Source organism: Salvelinus sp. IW2-2015, linkage group LG16 (assembly GCF_002910315.2).
Source record: "Salvelinus sp. IW2-2015 linkage group LG16, ASM291031v2, whole genome shotgun sequence".
Taxonomy (NCBI): Eukaryota; Metazoa; Chordata; class Actinopteri; order Salmoniformes; family Salmonidae; genus Salvelinus; species Salvelinus sp. IW2-2015.
Window position 1 is genome coordinate 31,331,250 of NC_036856.1, and position 23,686 is coordinate 31,354,935.

The 23,686-nt window shown below is 41.3% G+C and overlaps 2 protein-coding genes across 5 annotated transcripts in view; one reads left to right on the forward strand and one right to left on the reverse strand.

Moving 5' to 3' along the window:
* Positions 1-710: 710 nt before the first annotated feature.
* Positions 711-2,432, reverse strand: LOC139028994 (collagen alpha-1(I) chain-like). The gene is made up of 2 exons (XM_070447723.1): positions 1,702-2,432; positions 711-1,168 (listed from the first exon to the last, which is right to left on the reverse strand). Exons 1-2 carry the CDS (start codon positions 2,132-2,134, stop codon positions 1,137-1,139), a joined length of 465 nt encoding a protein of 154 aa, XP_070303824.1. The 5' UTR covers positions 2,135-2,432; the 3' UTR covers positions 711-1,136.
* Positions 2,433-5,944: 3,512 nt separating this feature from the next.
* The window catches only part of si:ch73-74h11.1 (desmoglein-2.1), a 28,230-nt gene continuing 10,488 nt past the window's right edge, over positions 5,945-23,686 (forward strand). For all 4 annotated transcript variants that reach the window (XM_070447654.1, XM_070447655.1, XM_070447656.1 and 1 more), the window contains exons 1-8: positions 5,945-6,111; positions 16,320-16,448; positions 17,247-17,402; positions 17,547-17,685; positions 18,087-18,256; positions 18,619-18,753; positions 21,165-21,350; positions 21,521-22,059. In XM_070447654.1, the coding sequence (XP_070303755.1) occupies positions 6,049-6,111; positions 16,320-16,448; positions 17,247-17,402; positions 17,547-17,685; positions 18,087-18,256; positions 18,619-18,753; positions 21,165-21,350; positions 21,521-22,059 (1,517 nt within the window). In that variant the 5' untranslated portion in view covers positions 5,945-6,048. The remainder of the gene's footprint in view (positions 6,112-16,319; positions 16,449-17,246; positions 17,403-17,546; positions 17,686-18,086; positions 18,257-18,618; positions 18,754-21,164; positions 21,351-21,520; positions 22,060-23,686) is intronic.

Sequence of the window (23,686 nt, forward strand, 5' to 3'; positions counted from 1 at the left end):
TCCATATTATTCAAGTGCAGTCGCAAAAACCATCAACCGCCCAGAGTTACCTCTGCTGCAGAGGATAGGTTCAGTAGAGTTACCAGCCTCAGGAATTGCAGCACAAATAAATGCTTCAAAGTTCAAGTAACAGACACATCTCAACATCAACTGTTCAGAAGATACTGCGTGAATTAGGCCTTCATGGTCGAGTTGCTACAAAGAAACCACTACAAAAGGACACCAATAAGAAGAATACACTTGCTTGGGCCAAGAAATACAAGCAATGGACATTAGACTGGTGGAAATCTGTCCTTTGGTCTGATGAGTCCAGATTTTAGGTTCCAACCGCAGTGTCTTTGTGACGCAAAGTAGGTGAACGGATGATCTCCGCATGTGTGGTTCCCACCGTGGAGGAGGTATGATGGTGCTTTGCTGGTGACACTGATTTATTTAGAATTCAAGGCACACTTAACCAGCATGGCTACCACTGCATTCTGCAGAGATACACCATCAAATCTGGTTTGCACTTAGTGGGACTATCATTTMTTTTTCAACAGGACAATGACCCAACACACCTCCAGGCTGTGCAAGGGCTATTTGACCAAGAAGAAGAGTGATGAAGTGCTGCATCAGATGACCTGACCTTCACAATCACCCGACCTCAACCCAATTGAGATGGTTTGGGATGAGTTGGACCACAGAGTAAAGGAAAAGCAGCCAACAAGTGCTCAGCATATTTGAGAACTCCTTTAATACTGTTGGAAAAGCATTTGTTGTAACGATGTGCGCTGAGAGTTGGGAAGCAAGTTCAGGGAGGGAGTTTTAATAAATAAACCCGACATAAAACAAAAATAACGAACAATGCACAGAGATGAAAATGAAACTATAACGCCTGGGGAAGGAACCAAAGGGAGTGACATGTATAGGGAAGGTAATCAGGGAAGTGATGGAGTCCAGGTGAGTCTGATGATGCGCAGGTGCACGTAACGATGGTGACAGGTGTGCGCCATAATGAGCAGCCTGGTGACCTAGAGGCCGGAGAGGGAGCACACGTGACAGTACCCCCTGCCCAACGAGCAAGCTCCAGGACACCGACCAAAATGACGATCCCAGGGATCAGGAGTAGACACCTCTGCAGAGGCGCGGGAAACCTGTCAATCCAGCTGAGACGCAGGAGCATGGCGACCTAGAGCGTCGGAGAGAGAGCATACTGTTGGGGGTTACTCTGGGGGTCAGGTGTGGGGCTACCCCATTGCCATGATTACTAATATATATATATATATATATGATAACCTTTGTATGCTTGCAACGCACGATGGAAAAGTACTGGGTAAATGGATATACTGCTTCAGTTCTCAGGCTGAGAATTGTCTGCACATGCTGATAGTCACACAGGCTCATGGCCGAGATAGTAAAGTGAGAAACCACAGTCTAGACATGTTTCTCATTTTAGATACTTTGTATCTAATCCAATGCAACAATGTTAAGGTATGATTGACGGTAGGTTGTCCACACCCACTAGTATAAGGAGCTTTGTCTCCTGTTTCACCCCACAGATCTTTACTATAGACTACTGAGTTATTCTGTATGTGAATCTCTGTCTGCAATTACATTTTATTACTAAACAGTTTTATACCAATGTTCCTGTGTCATCTATCTGGAAGACTGATGGTTAAAGGAAACTTACATCACCCAATGCAAAGGACCACCCAACAATACCTGACGGTACCCCCTCCCCGGCGTGGCCGGCTGGGACACGGGAACCTGACAGACCGGCTGAGGCAGGTGAGCCTGGCGATCCGGCTGAGTCACGAAAGCCTGACGAGCTGGTGGCCGCAGGGGAGCCTGGTGATCCGATGAAGGCATGAAAGCCTGACGAGCTGGCTGAAGCAGGGGAGCTGGCTGAGGCAGGGGAGCCTGGCGATCCGGCTGAGGCACGAAAGTCTGACGAGCCGGTGGACGCAGGAGAGCCTGGTGATCCGATGAAGGCATGAAAGCCTGACGAGCTGGCTGAAGCAGGGGAGCTGGCTGAGGCAGGGGAGCCTGGCAATCCGGCTGAGGCATGAGAGCCTGACAAGCCGGCGGAGGCAGGGGAGCCTGGCGATCTGGCTGAGGCATGAAAGCCTGTAGCTGCTCCCGGGCCCGACGTCATTCCAGCTGTGAAAAAAATTAAAACACTCCCTGATGCTTCCCTTAGATGAGGTGTTATTCTGTAACGATGTCCGCTGAGAAGCAAGTTTTAATAAATAAACCCAACACAAGAAATACGAACAACGCAGACAAGAAACAGAAACAATAACACCTGGGGAAGGAACCAAAGGGAGTGACATATATAGGGAAGATAATCAGGGAGGTGATGGAGTCCAGGTGAACCATTTCCATTCCGTGTCTGATGACACACAGGTGCGCGTAACGATGGTGACAGGTGTGCGCCATAATGAGCAGCCTGGTGACCTAGAGGCCAGAGAGGGAGCACACGTGACATTCGTCATGAAGCTGGTTGAGAGAATGCCAGTGTGCAAAGCTGTCATCAAGGCAAAGGGTGACTACTTTGAAGAATCTAAAATCAAAAATATATTTTGATTTGTTTAACACTTTTTCGGTTACTACATGATTCCATGTGTTATTTCATAGTTTTGATGTCTTCACTATTATTCTACAATGTAGAAAATAGTAAAAATAAAGAAAAACTCTTGAATGAGTAGGTGTCCAAACTTTTGACTGGTACTGTATTTTGCAGAAATGTGATTACACTATGTTTTCAGAATATTGATTTATTTTTATTTTTATCTATCTTAAGGGGCTTAGCTAACAGCCACTGATGGAGTTGACAGATACTCAAAACAGACATATTTTTGCCTCTAAAAATAAAAGTTAAATACAAACATTTGTAAAATATGGAAAATCATTCACTTGAACATCCCCAGTAAAAACATAACCATTCTATCAGATCTTCTAACACTCTGACGGAGTTGTCGTTAGACAAAAATATATAGGAGATTGTTTTACGAGTTGACAAAAAAATCATTTTTCTTTTTCATTTAAGTTGTATACACAGTAGCAATTTAGTTTTTCCTCAGTTGCTTTATGACTCTAAAAAACATATTTGAACCAAAATGAATACTCTATTTTAATCTATCAGGCAGATGGAGTTGACAGTTTATGGTTGTGACCACGGTGATTCCAATATTGTTTGTTTAAATCTATCAAAAGTAGAAAACATTCCAGACCATGAGTGGTCTTGTTGCACTACATGTAATGAGGACATGAATAATAGTCCTTATGGTATAGCTGACCCTGCTTATTCCTCATTCATTTAGCATTTTAGACACATTTCCAGACACATCTTTTAGGAATCAAGGTTTTGTGAAAAATATTATTTAAAGTCACAGAGTGCTATTGCAAGAAACTACATACGATACTTAATGGATAAACGCCGACGTTCTGCACGTTACCTTGGAAATAATGGATGACTCAGTGGGATGAGGCGAACCCAAGTCCCTTCGCGGAGTTCATTTATCCAAGGTAATGTACATTACTAAAGCACATCTACAGTATACCGGTAAAAATGACATGTTTTCAATAAATATGTTCAGTGAATTCATACTTTCTCATCTTTCCACTTTGTTCTATAGCCAGGGACGCGACCCAGTTGTTAATTATTTTTGTTCTTTATCTATAGACGTGACCCAGTCATTCGTTCTTTATGTTCCGTTGCCAGCATTATCCCTTGCTTGCTAGATAGCCAACCTCTGCAGCCTGAATAACAGCAAATTAGCTGCATTTTTGCGTTTGTTTAAGCATTTTTTTCTCACCGATGTACGCACAATACCACATAATCACAAAGTGAAAACCTATTGAAAATGAAATACAAAAATATCTAATTTACATAAGTATTCACACCCCTGAGTCAATACATGTTATAATTAACTTTGGCAGCGATTACATTTGTGAATCTTTCTGGGTAAGTCTCTAAGAGCTTTGCATACCTGGATTGTACAATATTTACACTTGAAAAAATTCTTCAAGCTCTATCAAGTTTGTTGTTGATTATTGTGAGACAGCCATTTTCAAGTCTTGCAATAGATTTGAAAGCCAATATAAGTTAAAACTGTAACTAGGCCACCCAGGAACATTCAATGTGGTCTTGGTAAGTCTGTTTTAGTTAATTGTCCTGCTGAAAGGTGAATTTGTCTCCCAGTGTCTGTTGGAAAGCAGACTTTTCTTTTCAGGTTTTGCTTGTGCTTAGCTCTATTCTGTTTATTTTTATTCCSCTAAATAAACTCCCTAGTCCTTGCCGATGACAAGCATATCCATAACATGATGCAGCCACCACCATGCTTGAAAATATGAAGAGTGGTACTCAGGGATGTGTTGTGTTGGATTTTCCCCAAACATAACCCTTTGTATTCAAGACATAAAGTTAATTTTTTTGCAACAATTTTTGCTGTTTTACTTTAGTGCCTTATTGCAAACAGGATGCATGTTTTGGAATATTTTAATTCCGTACAGGCTTCCATCTTTTCACTATGTCATTTAGGTTAGTATTGTGGAGTAACTCCAATGTTGTTGCTCCATCCTCAGTTTTCTCCTATCACAGCCATTAAACTCTGTAACTGTTTTAAAGTCACCATTGGCCTCATGGTGAAATCACTGAGCGGTTTCCTTCCTCTCCGGCAACTGAGTTAGGGAAGGACACCTGTGACTTTGTAGTGACTGGGTGTATTGATGATACACCATCCAAAGTGTAATTAATAACTTCACCATGCTCAAAGGGATATTCAATGTCTGTTTTTTATATATTTACCCATCTACTAATAGGTGCCCATCTTTGTGAGGTATTTGGAATCATCCCTGGTCTTTCTGGTTGAATCTTTGTTTGAAATGCACTGTTCAACTGCGGGACCTTACATATAAATGTATGTGTGAGGTACAGGGATGAGGTAGTCTTAAAAAAATTTATGTTGAACACACAGAGTGAGTCCATGCAACTTATTATGTGACTTGTTAAACAAAATAAAAACATTTCACAGGTATGGTCATTGTATTTCTACACCCATTTCAAAATATTTACCCCCAAAATAACTTTCCCTCTTAACATTATAAGCAGTCATACGTGCTTAGCAACCATACTTCCCCCAGTAATCAACTTTTTTTTCATATGGTACTAGGGTTTGAATAATTCCACACATGCTGCAAATAACGCTCTACTAATTCTCACTGGTTTTTACACAACAACCCCATCAGACTCAAGACAGGTATGTGTCCTAAATGGCAAACTATTCCCTATATAGTGTACTACTTTTTACCAGGGTCCATCAAAAGTAGAGCACTTTATAGGGAATAGGGTGCAATTTGGGACTGAGCCAAGCTGTAATTCAGAGCTGGCTTATCAGACAAGCTGACGTTGATGACTCTGTTTTCCTTTGTTGATGTTTTATCAACTGAGAGTGAGTCTGTGTCACAAAGTGCACCTTTCTTCCTATGTAGTGCACTACTTATGACCAGGGTCCATACGGCTCAGATCAAAAGTAATGCACTATATAGGGAATAAGGTGCCATTTGGGTCACAACCTAAGACAGGCAGAGCCAGTTTAACAATGTTACTGCGACTGCCCTGGCTGGAAGGTACTATAAAGTATACCAGCCTGCCAGCTCCCTGTGTCAGCACCACACAGGAACACACCTTTCAAAAATATTCACCCAGAGGAAGAGAGGGGGAGAAGGGGTAAGGGGAGTCAGCTTATAGAGAGAGGGAGGGAGAATGGAAGAGAGAAAAAAAAGAGTGTGAGGGGGAATATGGGAGGGTGTAGCAGAGAGGGGTGTGGTCGGGATGGGGGGAGGTGTGGTGGGGGGGTAATGGTTGTTGACATAGGACATGCTGTAGGTGTCCAGTGTCCCTGAGGAGAAAGTACGTAAGACACCTCCCTCCCCTCATATTTAACACCCCCCTCATGAATTCTCAAGCCTAAATTCTACATTCTGAGGGAGAGAGTAAGACTAAAGAGAGAGGGGGACTGTACTGTACATTAACTGTCTGTATGGTGCAGACTCTATAACACTGTCATGGCTAGGGCTAGGGTCAGGCATGCAGCAGTCTGCCTGCTGCTTCTGCTGATCGTGGCACTGGTGAGTACCCTTGGCGCTTTATTGAAATATTATCATTTATATTGAAATGTCAATATAAAATGTTGAAGGAGAGCCTGTTGTTGCAAGTAGATATTTTATGCTTCAGGTTAGGTCATTTGATTGCAATCTGCTATCTTGTATTAGTCTTAATTAGGCGTGTGCCTTATTAAATGTGCTTTATAAAAACACCTATTTGCTCTTGTGCCGCAAAGCTGGAAGCACATCTTTAAACACTGTTGATGCCTCTTTAGCAGGGTTCCCCAACCTGCGGCCCGTGGGTGGTTTTATTTGGCCCCCCCAATCTTAAAAAAAAATACAAAAATACTAAAGGAAACAATTTTTTTGTGACACAAAAGACTGAAAATATCACGGAAATCAGCTCCAAGTGATTTTAATTTAAGAAATCTGTTCCCAAGTATTCTCACACATAATAGAGAGACACGTGATTGTAAACAAATGTAAGCAAGGTTTGAAGTGATTATGTTTTAGTCAAACATTATATCTGTTTGGGCTTCTTGCGGTCAATTTGCAGTTTAGAAATAATGTATAATTATGTTCCGGCCCTCCCGACCATCCGCTCAGGAAGAAATTGTCCCGCGGCTGAATGTAGTTGATGATCCCTGCTCTATAGCTGTAAGAAATTAGTGTCAGAGAACATTCTCTTTTTCTAATTCCAAAGTTGCTTGTGCAATTATGTTGACAAACAAGTTATTGCAGAAGCCCATTCATTCCATGCAGACAAGCACAATGACCATCATTATGAGTGATTTATGCAGTGAAACAATATACTATGCATGATTCTTCAGTGTGGTTTCATTCTTCTAGTCAGTGCTGTGTGTTGTGAGTCATAAAGAGGCTAAGTGGTATTTTACTTTGGTCTTTGTTGCATCTTGGTCTTTATTATTGCCTTAACCCATTAACCATTGTAATCTTATAAGTGCTGTTTACACTGAGTGTACAAAACATTAGGAACACCTTCCTAATATTGAGCTTTGCCCTCAGAACAGCCTCAATTCGTCTGGGCATGGACTCTACAATGTTTCGAAAGCGTTCCACAGGGATGCTGGCCCATGTTGACTCCAATGCTTCCCACAATTGTGTGAAGTTGGCTGTATGTCCTTTGGGTGGTGGACCATTCTTGATACACACAGGAAACTGTTGAGGGATAAAAACCCAGAAGCGTTGCAGTTCTTGACACACTCAAGCCCTTCCATATCTCAATTGTCTCTAGGCTTAAACATCCTTCCTAAATTTGTCTCCTCCCCTTCATCTACACTGATTGAAGTGGATTTAACAGGTGACCTTGTCAGATAACCTGTTGTATAACAACATGGCCTGAGGGGTTCAGTGTATAGTCTGAGTACATAAAGTACAAGTAAGTGGATGGTAGTTGCAAAGAAACAGCAGCTCACTCTGTTGAAATATCAGCCTTTGCAGTAGGTACACAGTGTCTGTCTCCATAACACCCCGGGATGGTATGGAACCCATAACCCAGATCCCATAATTCAGGACTCTCTGCAGGTGTTCTATATGAAATATAGTGCATTTACATATGGCTGACATAGCCAGTGGGACATCAGTAAGGGATCATAGCTCTCATCTGGATTCACCTGGCCAGTCTATGCCATGGAAAGAGCAGGTGTTCCTAATGTTTTGTACACTCATTGTATACAGGTAAACGTGAAAAAAAAGCAAGAAAAGCCCCATGGGCACAATTAAAATCATAACTTGTTCCAGGTGCCTCTCAACCGACCTTAACCCATTCCAGGAACAGCACAATCCAAAACAGAGAGAGAGGGAGAAGCTGAAAAATGCAACCGCTCATTCACATACCTGTAAAGTACTTCCAACAGAGATACTTTTGTTTGACATGCAATGCAAATAATATAGGTCACTAAAAATCAACAGAACATACACTCACTTGTTGGGAAAGGGGATACCTAGTCAGTCGCACAACTGAATGCTTTCAAACAAAATGCGTCTTCCACATTTAACCCAACCCCTCTGAATCAGAGAGGTGCGGGGGGCCACCTTAATCAACACCATTGGCTCCTGGGGAGCAGTTGTTGAAGGTTAAATGCCTTGCTCAAGGGCAGAACTTTAGATTTTTCCAATTTACTGGGTCAGGGATTCAAACTAGCGTCCTTCAAGTTACTGGCCCAATACCGCCTCATTGCAATACCATGTACTGTTCATGTAGTCTCATGTGCCTCAGGTTGAAAACATACAGTATGATTGTCATTTGCTTTGTACAAAATAAAAATGTAAAGGCAGGAAAAGACAGATCTATTTCCCTCAAGCAATAAACCCCTGTGATCGACGCTCTAACTTTCTCCCCAGCTAACAGAGAGGTGTGGACGCTATAGGGGACAAAATGTTCCTCTCTAGAAAGGGAGACAGGCCACAATCCAGGACATGCATTATGTACATGTTCAAACACAGCATATAGGCTATAGAATACATACCATACACCAGGAATCATCAACTAGATTCAGCCGCTGGCAGATTTTTTTATTGAGCGGAAGGTCTGCAAATTGACTTAATTTCAAACCTTGCTTACATTTGTATACGATAACATATATCTCTCTATTATGCGTGGGAATACTTTGATACAGATTTCCAAAATACATTTWAAAAAATCTGGTGTTTTTACAGTCCAACATTAAAAATATTAAAACAATTTTCTAAGAAAACTTGGGGGGGTAAATAAAATCACCCAAGGGGCAATTTCAGCCCGCTTGCCGCCAGTTGAGGAACCCTGCCATACAATCAAAAGGGGACCTTTGCGCTCTCCCAGAAGCTTGGCTGGTGCGTAAAACTCACAAATTTAGACAAACAAAATGTCTAATCGGTCCACACTCAAAAAGATGTAACATAAAGCTTACTTAATATTTTTTTCACTACATCAGGGATAGCATACACAGATGTTTAGGCATTGCAGACTTTTCAGCGTGCAGGTACAAATCTTTTTAATTCAAAGCAGCATTTGTAGGGAACACAGGTCATCAACCGATGAGCAGCAGGTGCTTCTAATTGGGGTTGCCACTCATCTGACAATCAGGGATGTGGCTTCTCTGGTCTATCTATATACAAGGTTTTGTACCTACACACTGAAGAAGGCTGCAAAACTGAAATGTCGGTGTAAGTTACACTATCCCTGATGCAGTGAAAACTACATTTTAAAAGAAAGTAAGCTTTATGCAATATATGTTTGAGTGCAGACCTATCACATCTTTTGTATATGGTGTGATGGATGAGAGTATATCTTTATCTGATCAGACAGAAAACAGACGCAACCCGTCTGTAGCCATAGTCCGCCTTATTTCTGTGCCAACAGTCTCTCTCTCTCTCTCTCAATTTCCGTCTCGCTGTCTCTTTCTCGTGTTATCTTTCTCTCTCCCTCTCTCTCTCTCTCTCTCTCAAACCTCTCCCAGCTAGCAATGAGGAATTTGCTCAGAAGCAGCTCTCTTCCGGGGGGCCGGAACTGATTGAATTGGCCCGGAATCGGGTTTCGGACTAGGCACGAAATCAAAATGAATGACTGCCCAGAATCGGCCCAAGTACATCGGTCCGTTTCTGTCTACCGGAACTCAACCGACTTTGCCGGCATCTTACCAGAATCCCCCAGAAGGGCCCCGATGCAAATTTAAATTAATGATTACAAAATTACCCGATTTAGTCATTTTAAATATTACTATTATACATTTTATACATACAAATTATATCCATCCACAAAAAACATGGGACAAGGACATTCCGGCCGGCCAAACCCTCCCCTAAATCGGGCGACGCTGGGCCAATTGTGCGTTGCCTCATGGGTCTCCRGGTCACAGCCAGCACAGGTCTCGAACTAGCATCTGTAGTAGCGCAGTTTGCACTGCGATGCAGTGTCTTAGACCGCTGCGCCACTTGGGAGGCTCCAGCCACAAAGTTTTTAATGTCTATCAGTTGCCTTGCACAAAGTATCGAAATAATAAAATACTACTTAAAACAGGACTCTTAAAGAATTTAATTTAAATGTTAATTGTATTTTTTGATCACAGAAACAATGAGAAAATATGGAAAAATAAATAATGAAATGTTAATTATATAAAGCAGCGCAATTGCAATCTGTGCAATCATCTGCCAGAGAGTAGCCCCAATCGGCCCGAGCGACAAGTAATACATTTGGGCCAGATAACTCACACCGGAATCGGCCCGAGCTCAATCCCCAAATCCAAGCCATAAGTAATACTGCCGAAGACGGCCTAGACTCGGGCCACATGACAGCGGCCTAGACTGGGGCCACATGACGTTGGCAGAGTCTGACTCTCAGCTGAGTGCCCCAACTCTCAGCCGGAATTGGCCCAGATCCACTTTGCTAGCTGGGCTCTCTCTCTCACGTTCTCTTCGTCTTTTTCTCTCCCTCTCTCTCTCTATTTCCCCCCTCTCTTGTTCTCTCCCTCCCTCTTTATTACCATCTCTTTCTTGTTCTCTCTCTCTCCCCCTCTCTCTCTCGTTCTCACTCTCTCTCCATCTCTCTCTTTTGTTCTCTCTCCATCTCTCTTTTGTTCTCTCTCCCTCCCTCCCTCTCTCCCTACATATTTCCCTCTCTGTCGCCCTCTCGTTCTCCCTCCCTCCCTCCATATTTCCCTCTCTCTCTCTTTCTCTTTTTCTCTCCCTGGCTCTTGCTCTCTCTCTAAATGTTTCTTGTCTGGTTAGGCATCTCAATGATGATTGTCATTGTTAGAGGATGACAAAGTTGCACTTTCATTTTCAGAACAAAACATTCCAGATGTTTACGTGGACATCACATCAGTACTAATCATACAACAATAACATATGGCTCACTTGTTCGATTCTTTGGGATTCATAAAAAATCCTCACTATGCAGTGTTTGGTATTAAAGTGTAGGTGATAACCAATTGAGTTGAATGATTGTATGTTTAAGGAAGTACTTATTGACACCACACACTTTCCTGCGACTTAAATATCAGTGGAAACAGTACCGTAAAATAAAGTGTTATCAAAGGCTTAGTAAAACTGCCTGAGGAAGCCCTATAATCAAATGAAATCGACAAAGACAACAATGGACGAACATTTTCCTTGAAGAATGTTGTCGTCAAGATCATTCCTATGTTGCAGAGAAGTATGTTATGGTGCTCTATTTTCTATTCCTTGTGGGAAACTAGTCAGATAACCTGTTGTATAACAACATGGCCTGAGGGGTTCAGTGTATAGTCTGAGTACATAATGTACAAGTAAGTGGATGGTAGTTGCAAAGAAACAGCAGCTCACTCTGTTGAACAATTGGCCTTTGCAGTAGGTTTTTTATTTAATTTAACCTTTTTATTTTATTTAACCAGTGTCTGTCTCCATAACTCTCCAGTGGTGACACCATAGATATCCCATAATTCAGGACTCTCTGCAGGTGTTCTACAGTATATGAAATATAGCGCATTACATATGGGTGACATAGCCAGTAGGACATCAATAAGGGATCCTAGCTTTCTCCTGGTCAGTCTATATCAAAGAAAGAGCAGGTGTTCCTAATGTTTTGTACACTCAGTGTGGCATGATATTATGCACTATTCAGGGCAGGATGCCTTCATTGGAGTTCTTCTGCACTAAATTGTATAGGGTGTATGGTTGAAGTTCTAGTTTATAAGAAAACATAATTGCATAACAATTTGAAATTAGATGCTCTTTTGCACGTTGAGGACCACTGAAGTAAACACATAAAATTACATAATGTGAGGCTACACTATAAAAAAGCCTACTTAACCAATTTCTTAAATCAGCGAGTTGGGTGGACTTCGGAAGTACAAGAAATGTAGCTTTTTTGATCAAGCTTGTTGAGTAAACTTACAAATGTATGTTCTTCTGCTTTAGTTCCTGCACCTCCTATTCATGGGTGTAATAAATGATATTTTTGATTTATAACAATACACAGTTAAAACTTGTTATAACTACTTCTTTTATAAGCATGGTCTGTTGTTCAACACACCCCATTTCTAAAGCACAAAATTGCTGAGGCACGAACAGGATACCCAGTGTTATAAAAGAGCAATAAAACTAAACTGCCAGAATAGGGTAATTGCTCAACATTCCTCCAGGCAGGGAACCCCTGGCCCTAAGACAACAACTGCTGGTTACTGTCTCCTCTTATCTCATGACTGCAGAAACACACAAGAATGCCACTGCACGAACGCACACACATACACACGAACGCACACACATACACACTCACACCCCTCTGTCGGGGCTGGGTTCCAAGGACAAAGAACACTACTAAGAACCAATGGAACATTGATATCAGCCTGAAGGGGATCGCCCTCCACTCACAGCGACCAGTCAGGAGTACGAACTGCCAGAATCTACCTACGTCATTTAATGTATAAAATGTAAATGCACTCCATGTCTCGGGACTCCTGTCGGCTAGTTCCTTCTGAGCTAAATGAATGAGTCCGTGCACGCTTTGCTCAGATATCTTTACATTGAATAAACTGTCTTACTAAATAGCGATCCACCCTGTCCAGCGTCTTGACTTGGTCTCATTTCTCTAGTAACGAATCATCAACATGGGTTGCATGTTTAGTCACAATATTGTTTTGAACGTGCGTTTTGGACTGATGGCCGACTGAGCATTCTACTCAATGCATCGTCAATGAGCGCTGATAAAGATTTAATCAAAACTGCATTACTGTGGCTTGGAAATACAATGAGGCAACAAAAAAAAGGAGGCAAAAAATGTTGTTGTCACCTGAATGACTTTAGATGCAGTATAACGTTAGCTATCTAGCTAAAATTGAGGGGAGGCCACCAGATGTTTAGCTAGCTAGCATTAGCATTGCTAGCTATTTCTGACGAACTTTTCTGGCTAATAACATTGCCATCTGTCTAAAGTACATTTGACGACATGATAATGCTGGCAAAGTTGTTTCCTACTAAATATTTGACTACTTTAGCAACGTCAACGTATTTCCAGGCACTATAGTTTAATTTAGACTAAACAGTAGTTAGCCTCTGTCCAGAATGACTGGGTTTATCACCACTTTAGGGCACCACTATGGTGCCGCCGATAGAGAGCTTGAGAACGTTCATAACAATGGCATGATGTGACGGAGGTGCAACCTATGAATAGAGTATTAGCTCAAAATAACAGAGTTCCTGCACCTAAATATGCTACCCAAAATGAGTATCGGCACCTACTGTATTTCAGTCCAAGCCTAAACATGCATACACCATCATATGGAATTCATAGCAAGCAGTAGGGAGGGGGTGGGAAACGAAAGGGATATATACAGTATTGACCATTATAATAATACATTTTATTTGGCAGATGCCTTTCAGGACACTCAAGGACATCTTACATATAGTTTATGTACAGCACTAGATTTTATTTAATGTAAGCCTATGTAATGAATTTGAATTATGCTTGATTATTTACCGGGGGGGACTATAAAAAGAATATGTAAAAATAAAAAATAAAAATACAAGGAGATTATCACTTTCAAAATAATGGGCGCGTTCTGGCATGTGTCACTTCGCACTGATACCATGTGCAGTAAACAGTAGCTATCGCTGTGTAGACTAGGCTACACTGTGTAGGCTTCTCACCGTTAGCAAGCGAACTAAGACTCACTAGCCAACTTGGTTAGCAAAAAAACAAGTAAAATGGCCGAACAAAGCTCACTGTTCAATTTTTTCAAGAGATCGAGTATATAAGAGGGTGTTGGAGCATTTGCCAAGTTATTTGACATCAGTGATTTTGCCATGAAGGGCCTTCAGTCCCCCTTTATAGTGTAACGACCCTGGGTTTATAAGCGCGGAAATAGACTCTGCCGCACGAGCATGCTTTTGCGGCACAGTCGATAGCGCGCCGGACCTCGGGCTAGAAGGTCGAGTGTTCGAGACCTGCTCCCTGCTGTTTCATTACAATATCAATCACTGATTGCATTGATCTAATTGAGGGCCTTAAAGACAATGATCAGCACTACAATGGCGTTTTTATTCAACACTTTTAGAAATCATGAAACACGCTTCTCAACTTCTACTCGCACGATCTCCATCATTCAGCTGAGACATGACCATCAGTCCAGTGAAACAAAAAAACTAGTTATATTATTATGATTTATGCTCTGATGTGTCTCGCAATTAATAGGCTACAACAACCGACCTATTACCAGTGTTATCATATAGCCTAGCTTGAGACCTTTTGAAATATAAGGGACTCTACGTTATTTATAATAAGGGGGAGGCCTATATGGAGAATATCAGAACTCTTATTATATATGAAAATAGGCAAATGCATGAAACAATATTTATTTCCAGTCTATAATAGCCTATCATTTTGGGGAATTTAATTTAATTGGTTAATAGAACTTTGCCCTATGCTTCTCCGCCCATTCACTACAGTTCATTATTTGAACAACATAAAAAATGTTCTAAATATTGTAACTTTAACAGGATTCAAACCTCATACCCTGAATGTTCCATAGTTCCATACTTTACCTGCTAAGCTATCAGTCAGGTGAAACTACATCCTAGTCCTAACTACACAACCAAAAATATGTGAACACCTGCTGGTCGAACATCTCATTCCAAAATCATGGTCATTAACATGGAGTTGGTCCCCCCTTTGCTGCTATAACAGCCTCCAGTCTTCTGGGAAGGCTTTCCACTAGATGTTGGAACTTGCTTTCATTTAGCAACAAAAGCATTAGTTAGCTCGGGCACTGATGTTAGACGATTAGGCCTGGCTCATAGTCAGTGTTCCAATTAATCCTGAAGGTGTTTGAAGGGGTTGATGTCAGGGCTCTTTTCAGGCCAGTCAAGTTCTTCCATAGCGATGTCGACAAACCATTTCTGTATGGATCTCGCTTTCTGAATGGGGTCATTGTCATGCTGAAACAAACAGAAAAGGGCCTTCCCAAACATTTTACCACAAAGTTGGCAGCACGAATCATCTAGAATGTCATTGTATGCTGTAGCGTTAAGATTTCCCTTCACTGGAACTAAAGGGCCTAGTCCAAACCATGAAATACAGCCCAGACCATTATTCCTCCTCCACCAAGCTTTACTGTTGGCATTATGCATTGGGGCAGGTAGTGTTCTCCAGGCATCCGCAAAATCCAGATTTGTCCGCCGGACTGCCAGATGGTGAAGAGTGATTCATCACTCTAGAGAACATGTTTCCACTGCTCCAGAGACCAATGGCAGCAAACTTTACACCACTCCAGCCGATGCTTGGAATTGCACATGGTGATCTTAGGCTTGTGTGCAGCTGATTGGCCATGGAAACCAATTTCATGAAGCTCCTGACGAACAGTTATTGTGCTAACGTTGCATCCAGAGGTAGTTTGGAACTTGATAGTGAGTGTTGCAACCGAGAACAAAAAAAATGTTTTGCTCCTACACGTTTCTACTTCACAATAACAGCACTTACAGTTGACCGGGGCAGCTCTAGCAGGGCAGACATTTGACAAACTGACTTGTTGGAAAGGTAGCATCCTATGACGGTGCTACATTAAAAGTCACTGAGATATTTAGTAAGGCCATTCTACTGCCAATGTTTGTCTATGAAGATTGGATGGCAGTGTGCTCTATTTTATACACTTGTCAGCAACGAGTGTGGCTGAATAACCTTATCCACTAATTTGAAGGGGTGTCCACATAATTATGTATATAGTGTATTTGTAAGTACTGTGTCCAGTAGAGGTCGGTGTTTGAAAGCAGTTTGGAATTGATGAAAGCACCGGAACCACTGCGAAATCAGTGAGATCTCACATTTTGCAACACATGCCTCAGAACTCCGGTATCAAACATAACATCACTACCTGCAGGCTTAATGCAGCCTGTAAACAGACCACTGCGCAGGGTGTAAAACTAGGCCCTCAAAGAAAGGTCACATGATATATGTAATGTATTGTCATATAGAGTTTGATATTACACTGTGAAATACGCAAATAAGGTAGAATAAATTGTAAAGTTGACTTGTATGTTCACTCTATCTAAAATTCAAAAGTTGAGTGAACATACAATTAAACTTGAGAATATATGTTGGTTCAGCTATATAGTCCAAAATGTTCAGCAAACTCACAATTCTATTGCAGCTGGTTGCCTTACAATTGTATGTTGAATCAACTCTTCTTCTTTTTTATAGTGTACACAGACGTTAACTGGATAAGGTTACCTGTAACTCTGAATGTGCTCTTTTGATATTCCAGGTTATCAGTGCTGACGCAGAAGCAGAGATGCGAAGAAAGAATCTCAGGAGACAGAAGAGAGAATGGATCCTGCCTCCTGCCAAAATCTACGAGAATACCGACTACACACAAAGAGAGTACATTGCCAAGGTCTGCTAAACTAAGACACCAAGCAAAACCTGACTAATCATAATGACTACTGAAATAAGCTGAAATCCGCATAAAGTGAAACTGCGCCACTGTTCGCCCCAGCACATTTTTTTTTTTTTTAGCTGTACTTGATTGAGCTTGCCTGGCTGGCACAATGGAATCAATTTAATAGTCCCAAAAGTGCAAACTAACCCCACCCGTCTGGCACCCCAGGCAGGCTCATCATCACTATTTAAAACTCAGGTCTGTTCTGTGGATGGCATGAGAAACTAAACGCTTGGAGGAATGAAACCAGGATCAGGTTTCTAACACATGGTTGCCAGAATGGCATTGGTAGGCAAGGCTGATGAGCATAAGTCTTGGCATTGTGTTCACTTGGTTCATGTGAGAAAAGGAGGCAGAGATTCAGGTTACCAGCCTGTTTCATCTAGAGAGACATAGAAGTTGATTGTTGTGATGCTTATTTGGATGCAAATAAGCAGTTGGGCATAATCCTTAAATCGTGAGTCACTCCATCCTGGCAGAAGTGGTTTGAGTCCTATGTAATTTTAACCCATGATAAACAACTATACTGACAACATAGATACATATAATTTGATGAAATACATGTCATTAGAAATAATTAATTTAGGCATGTAACAAACATGTTTTTAAGACGTCAGGCCATAATAGAAACAGAACATCATTAATGTACATTTTTAAATGTATGGATCATTGAGGAACTCCACAAGTTATATTTAGGTATGATTATCCCTTTGTCTCTGTTTCCCTATGTTTGAATGTAATTTGTTTGTTCAGATCCGCTCTGATAAGGACAAAGAGGCGAAGGTGGAGTATTACCTGGCAGGGAAGGGGGCTGACAAACCCCCCTTTAACCTCTTTATTGTCAACCCCGAGAATGGCTTTGTACGCATCACTGGCATCCTGGACCGGGAGAAATGCCCCATGTACAACGTGAGTCTCCTTGACGTTATGAAGTTGTCATCTATAAGAATTAGATGACAGTTATGACTGCAGCTTATAAGGTGTTTGTTAATATGTAACTGAAACAATATAACCCATATATATATTTTGTATTTTTTTTTTCCCCTGTCCCAGTTGACTGGAGTGGCCAGGTACAGAAACGGGACCTTGGCGGAAGCAAATATTCCTCTGCAGATTCATGTCGTTGATCTGAACGATAACTCACCTTACTTTGAGCTGCACTCTGGGTCCATCGCAGAGTCCAGCAAAGCAGGTACATGACATTTTTTTAATTGTCACATACACCTGATAAGTGCAGTGAAATGTGTTGTTTTACAGGGTCAGCCATAGTAGTACAGGACCCCTGGAGAAGATTAGAGTTAAGTGCCTTGCTCAAGAGCACATTGACATTTTACACCTTGTCGGCTCGGGTATTTTAACCAGCAACCTTTCAGTTACTAGCCCAACACTCAAACTGCTAGACTACGTGCCGCCAAATGCCCTCATAAGACAGATACCCTCTTCTCATTGGTGCTGCACAATCAGATTGGACATCATCCGATGTACCACACACTGTTTAACAAATCCAGAAACACATAGAGGCTGCCTCTTGCCTTTGGAATAACATGTCTCACAATGTCCTCTCCCATTGCCCCCTGCCCTGTGAAACATCAGGCACAGAAATCATGCAGATCATTGGGAAAGATGACGATCAGGAGGGGAGCATCAACTCTAAGATCCATTACAAGATCCTCAGCCAGAAACCAGCAGGGTCCGGAGCCATGTTCACCATCGATGAGAATACAGGGAAACTCTTCGTCAAGGATGCCACACTGGACAGAGAGGTACACTTGATGAGGCCTTGACAGCCCTACAAACTGTCTGTATCAGTGGAGGCTGCTGAGGGGAGAACGGCTCATAATAATGGCCGGAACGGAGCAAATGGAATGGCATCTGGAAACCATGTGTTTGATGTATTTGATACCATTCCACTGATGACACTCCAGTCATTACCACGAGCTCGTTCTCCCTAATTAAGGTGCCATAAACCTCCTGTGGTCTGTATGGTATTTTCAGACTATTTGGTAGCCAGAAGAGTCAAGTGTATACCAGGCAAGCTCAATCAAAAGCAGCTAAAATACGAAGTGAACCAAGGTCTGATGTGAAATACCAGTATATAAAAGTCTCTTTGCTCTATCTTTTCTAGACTCACGATTCGTACACTATAATCGTCCAAGGGGCAGATATGGGCGGGGCAGCTGGAGGCAACACGGGAACAGGAACTGTGGAAATAAAGGTCCTGGACATCAATGACAACATCCCCACACTGGAGAAGGGGCAGGTAAAAGATACAGCCTAGGTTTCAACCTTTCCTGAGATTTTTTTACACGCTGTGTTTTCCATGCCAGTGGGTCACAATCTGGGAATGATATTAATGATGAATAATACATGTTTATAATACATTTTCTAATTTTACTGAGGTTATCCTTCAAATACATACAGTGCCTATAGAAAGTCGACACCCCCTTGAACTTCTAAAAATATTTTGTTGCGTTACAAAGTGGGATTCAAATTGATTTATTTGTATTTTTTTGTCAACAATCTACACAAAATACATGTCAATAGTGGAAGAAAATTAATGGAAAATAAAACTAATATATTTTGATTACCTAAGTATTCACCACAATGAGTCAATACATGATAGAAACACCATTGGCAGCGATTACAGCTTTGAGTGTTCTTGGGTAAGTCTTATAAGAGTGTTGCAACCTGTATTGTGCAATATGGTACATTTTCATGTCTTGCCATAGATTTTCAAGCAGATAAGTCAAAAATGTAACTTGGCCACTAAGGAACTTTCTGTCTTCTTGGTAAGCAATTCCCGTGTAGATTTGGCTAGGTTATTGTTCTGCTGAAAGGTGAATTCCTCTCCCAGTGTCTGGTGTAAAGCAGACTAAAGTAGGCTTTCCTCTAGGATTTTACCTGTGCTTAGCTCCATTCCATTTCATCCTGAAAAACTCTCCAGATGTCAAGCATACCCATACCATGATGCAGCCACCACCATGCTTGAAAATAAGGAGGCAGTTACTCAGTGATGTGTTGTGTTGGATTTGCATCAAACATAAGGCTTTGCATTTTTTTTTTTGTTGGTATTATTACTTTAGTGCCTTGTTGCACACAGATGCATGTTTTGGAATATTTGTATTTTGTATTCTTCTTTTCACTCTGTCATTTAGGTCATTATTGTGGTCACTACAATGTTGTTGATCCATCCATCAGTTTTCTCCCATCTCAGCCATTGAACTCTGTAGCTGTTTTAAAATCACCAATGGCCTGACATCCCTAAGCAGTTTCCTTCCTGTCTTGCAGCTCAGTTTAGAGGGATGACAGCATCTTTGATGTGTCTGGGTGGTTTAATAGATTATACACAGTATCATTATTAACTTGACCATGCTTAAACATATATTCAATGTCTGATTTGTTATTGTTACCCATCTATCAATCACTGCCCTTCTTTATGAGGCTTTCGGAAATCTCCCTGGTCTTCGTAGTTGAATCTGTGCTTGAAATTCAATACTTGACTGAGGGACCTTACAGATGTTGTATGTATGGGGGACAGAGGAAGGGGTAGTCATTCAAATATCATGTCAACTCCTATTATTTCACACAGAGTGAGTCCATGTAAGTTATGTGATTTGTTAAGCCAAATTTTTCAGTGGTGGAAAAAGTACCCAAATATCATACTTGAGTAAAAGTATAGATGCGTTACTAGAAAGTTACTCAAGTAAAAGTGAAAGTCAGCCAATAAAATACTACTTGAGTAAAAGTCTAAAAGTATTTGGTTTTAAATATACTTAAGTATCAAAAGTAAATGGAATTGCTAAAATGTACTTAAGGATCAAAAGTAAAAGTATAAATAATTTAAAATTCCTTATATTAACCAAAGCAGATGGCACCATTTTCTTGTTTTAAAAATTGACGGACAGCCAGGGGCACACTACAACACTCTGATATTATTTACAGACAGCCAGGGGCACACTCCAACACTCTGATATTATTTACAAAAGATGCATTTGTGTTTAGTGAGTCCACCTGCCCAGAGGCAGTAGGGATGACTAAGTGTTCTCTTGATAAGTGTGTGAATTTGACAATTTTCCTGTCCTGGTAAGCATTCAAAATGTAACGAGTACTCTGGGTTGTCAGGGAAAATGTATAAAGTACAATATTTTGTAAGTAAAAGTTGTAAAAAATATAAATAGTAAAGTAAAGTACAGATACCCCCAAAAAACGACTTAAGTAGTACTTTCAAGAATTTTTACTTAAGTACTTTACACCACTGCAAATTTTACTTCTGAACTAATTTAGGCTTGCCTAAACAAAGGGGGTGAATACTTATGCACAGACTATATTTTAGTTATTACATTTGTAAACATTTGTAGAATTTTATTTTCAGTTTGACATGAGTATTTTGTTTAGATCAATGACAAAAAATTACAATTAAATATATTTCAATCCCACTTTGTAACGCAACAAAATGTGAAAAAAGTTCAACGGGGTCTAGACTTTCTATAGAACTGTATCTGGCCGCCATTCAGCTAGCACAATCAGATGTCAAACTATAGCTTGTCATTTATATTTGTACTGTACCATTGTAACGTGGGGGATTAAACAATAAAGGGACCTCAGCCTGTTACCTATGGCAGAAACATACTGTATATTTGTTGAGACTGATCCCTGCCATTGTTCTGTCAGTATGCAGGGAAAGTTGACGAGAACATTGCTGATGTCATTGTGATGAGGATCAAAGCAGTGGACAGAGATCTAGAACACACAGATAACTGGCGGGCCGTCTTTCACATCGCCCAAGGCAACGAGGACGGACTCTTCTCCATCGAGACGGACCAAGACACCAACGAAGGCATTCTGAAGCTGATCAAGGTATGACTGGACTCTGAGACCTCACTCAATGTTGTTTGGACATTTTGAGCTTATGTTATCTGACTGTATTTTCACATATGGTTTGAGTTGTCAAACTCAGTTCTGTAGATGCCTATTGATGCAGTATGTCTAAGAGTTTACTCTATTTTTTCCTCATCTCAAACCCACAGGCAGTAGATTTCGAGGAAGTCCAGAAATTTGAACTTGGAATAGTCATTGAGAACGTAGCTCCTTTTGTTGTAGGGAATGCTGTAGCGATGGATGTGGATGTTTATGCTGGGGAGGGGGGAGGGCCGGGAGCTGGAACTGGAGCTGGAGCTGGGGCAGGGGCAGGGGCTGGAGTTGGTGTTAATGTAGGAGTGGATGTTGGGGGAGATGTGGGGGTGAATGCAGGGGTGGATGTGAATGTAGATGCTGGAGCTGGAGCTGGGCCCGGGGTAGGTATTGGGGCTGGGGTTAAACCAGGAGGAGTTGGGCCTGGGGTTAAGCCTGATCCCAATGGGAAGCCGAAACCAAAGCCAAAGCCTAAAGGGGGGAAGAACTACCCGATTTCGATTGCAGTTAACAACATGCCGGAAGGTCCAGCATTTAAGCCCAGCACCAAGCCTGTGACTGTCTCTGAGGATCCCAACAAAATGCCGAAGGATGGAGTGATCGCCTCGTACCCTGCTGTGGACGGAGATACAGGGGAGCCTGCTGAGGACGTCAGGTTAGTGGGCTGACCAAGGAAACGACCATAAACGGGTCAAATTATCATTCTGGTGATCAACAGTAATATAATAGCTAAGATGCCAAAAACATAAGAGGGTGAATCCTCACAAAAGTAAAACAAAAAAAGACCATGTTTTTGAGGATTTTCACTAAATGTAATCCATAGACGGGTCCTTTGTAGGAAAGATTGTTGACATATATTTGACATTTGCATCTTAAAGCATAACTGAGAAATAATTAATTTAAATATGACATTTCGGCCTTACCCAGGCCTCTTTGAGACTCCATGTTGTAGGTGTTACAAAGCTAAAGTTGGTGTAGTATTTTGATTTCAATTACATATTTCTTACATACATTTAAGAATATTGAAAATATAACATTTTGATTTGGCAAATGTTTCTATACATTGTTTAACATAATACTCTATGGCCATATCAAAGTTCCAGAGTGGGATCACTGTTAGTTTTAACGTTATGGCCCATTTTATACAGAGATATTGGAAAAGTAGGCATAGTTGGCAGTGTACCCAATCACATCCCCCCTTTTACTTGTATCATTGCATATCCTGCAAATAACTAGCAAAGGGCGACCATTTGTAACCCTTTTCACGTTCACTCTGTTAGAAATGCTTACAAATTGGGTCATAACACTAAAAATAGCAGAGATCCCACTTTGATATGCCTGTAGATTATATTATGTTCAACAATATATTGACACATTTGCAAAATCAATTTTTATATTTTCAATATTCATGTTAATATTTGTCAATATTCATAAATGTGTGTAGGAATTGTTTTTAAATGTGTATCTTTTTTAATTGAACCTTTATTTAACTAGGCAAGTCAGTTAAGAACAAATTCTTATTTACAATGACGGCCTACCAGGGAATAGTGGGTTAACTGCCTTGTTCAGGGGCACAACGACAGATTTTTACCTTGTCAGCTCGAGGATTTGATCCAGCAACCTTCCGGTTCGCTCTAACCACTAGGCTACCTGCCCAGCGGCCTTCGATCCAGCAACCTTCCGGTTCGCTCTAACCACTAGGCTACCTGCCCAGCGGCCTTCGATCCAGCAACCTTCCGGTTCGCTCTAACCACTAGGCTACCTGCCCAGCGGCCTTCGATCCAGCAACCTTCCGGTTCGCTCTAACCACTAGGCTACCTGCCCAGCGGCCTTCGATCCAGCAACCTTCCGGTTCTGCTAACACTAGGCTACGCTGCCAGCGGCCTTCGATCCAGCAACCTTCCGGTTCGCTCTAACCACTAGGCTACCTGCCCAGCGGCCTTCGATCCAGCAACCTTCCGGTTACTGGCCCAACGTTCTAAGCACTACAGGCTACCTGTAGTAGTAATTTGGAAATCAAATTACTACTACACAATTACAGAGCAAGCAGTAAAGTTTCATATGACACCAACTTTTGCTTTGTACAGTAACATGTACAGATTAAACATTAGTGTCTTTTTACAAATATTCCAACTTCAATTAATTATTTACACTTTAAGATACAAATGTCAAATATCTGTCTACAATCCTTTCTCCAAAGGACCGTTAGCCTACAATAATTTAGTGGTGAAAAGCCAAGATAATGGTATTTTCTGTTCTTGTTTCATGAGGAATCGAGTTAT

Bases quoted from the DNA above. Each gene is read 5' to 3' on its own strand.
- LOC139028994 (XM_070447723.1), bottom strand. From the start codon at position 2,134: ATGACGTCGGGCCCGGGAGCAGCTACAGGCTTTCATGCCTCAGCCAGA. The intron at 1,169-1,701 runs GTATTGTTGGGT...CCGACGCTCTAG, and splicing joins CGGGGAGGGGGTACCGTCAG to GTCGCCATGCTCCTGCGTCT.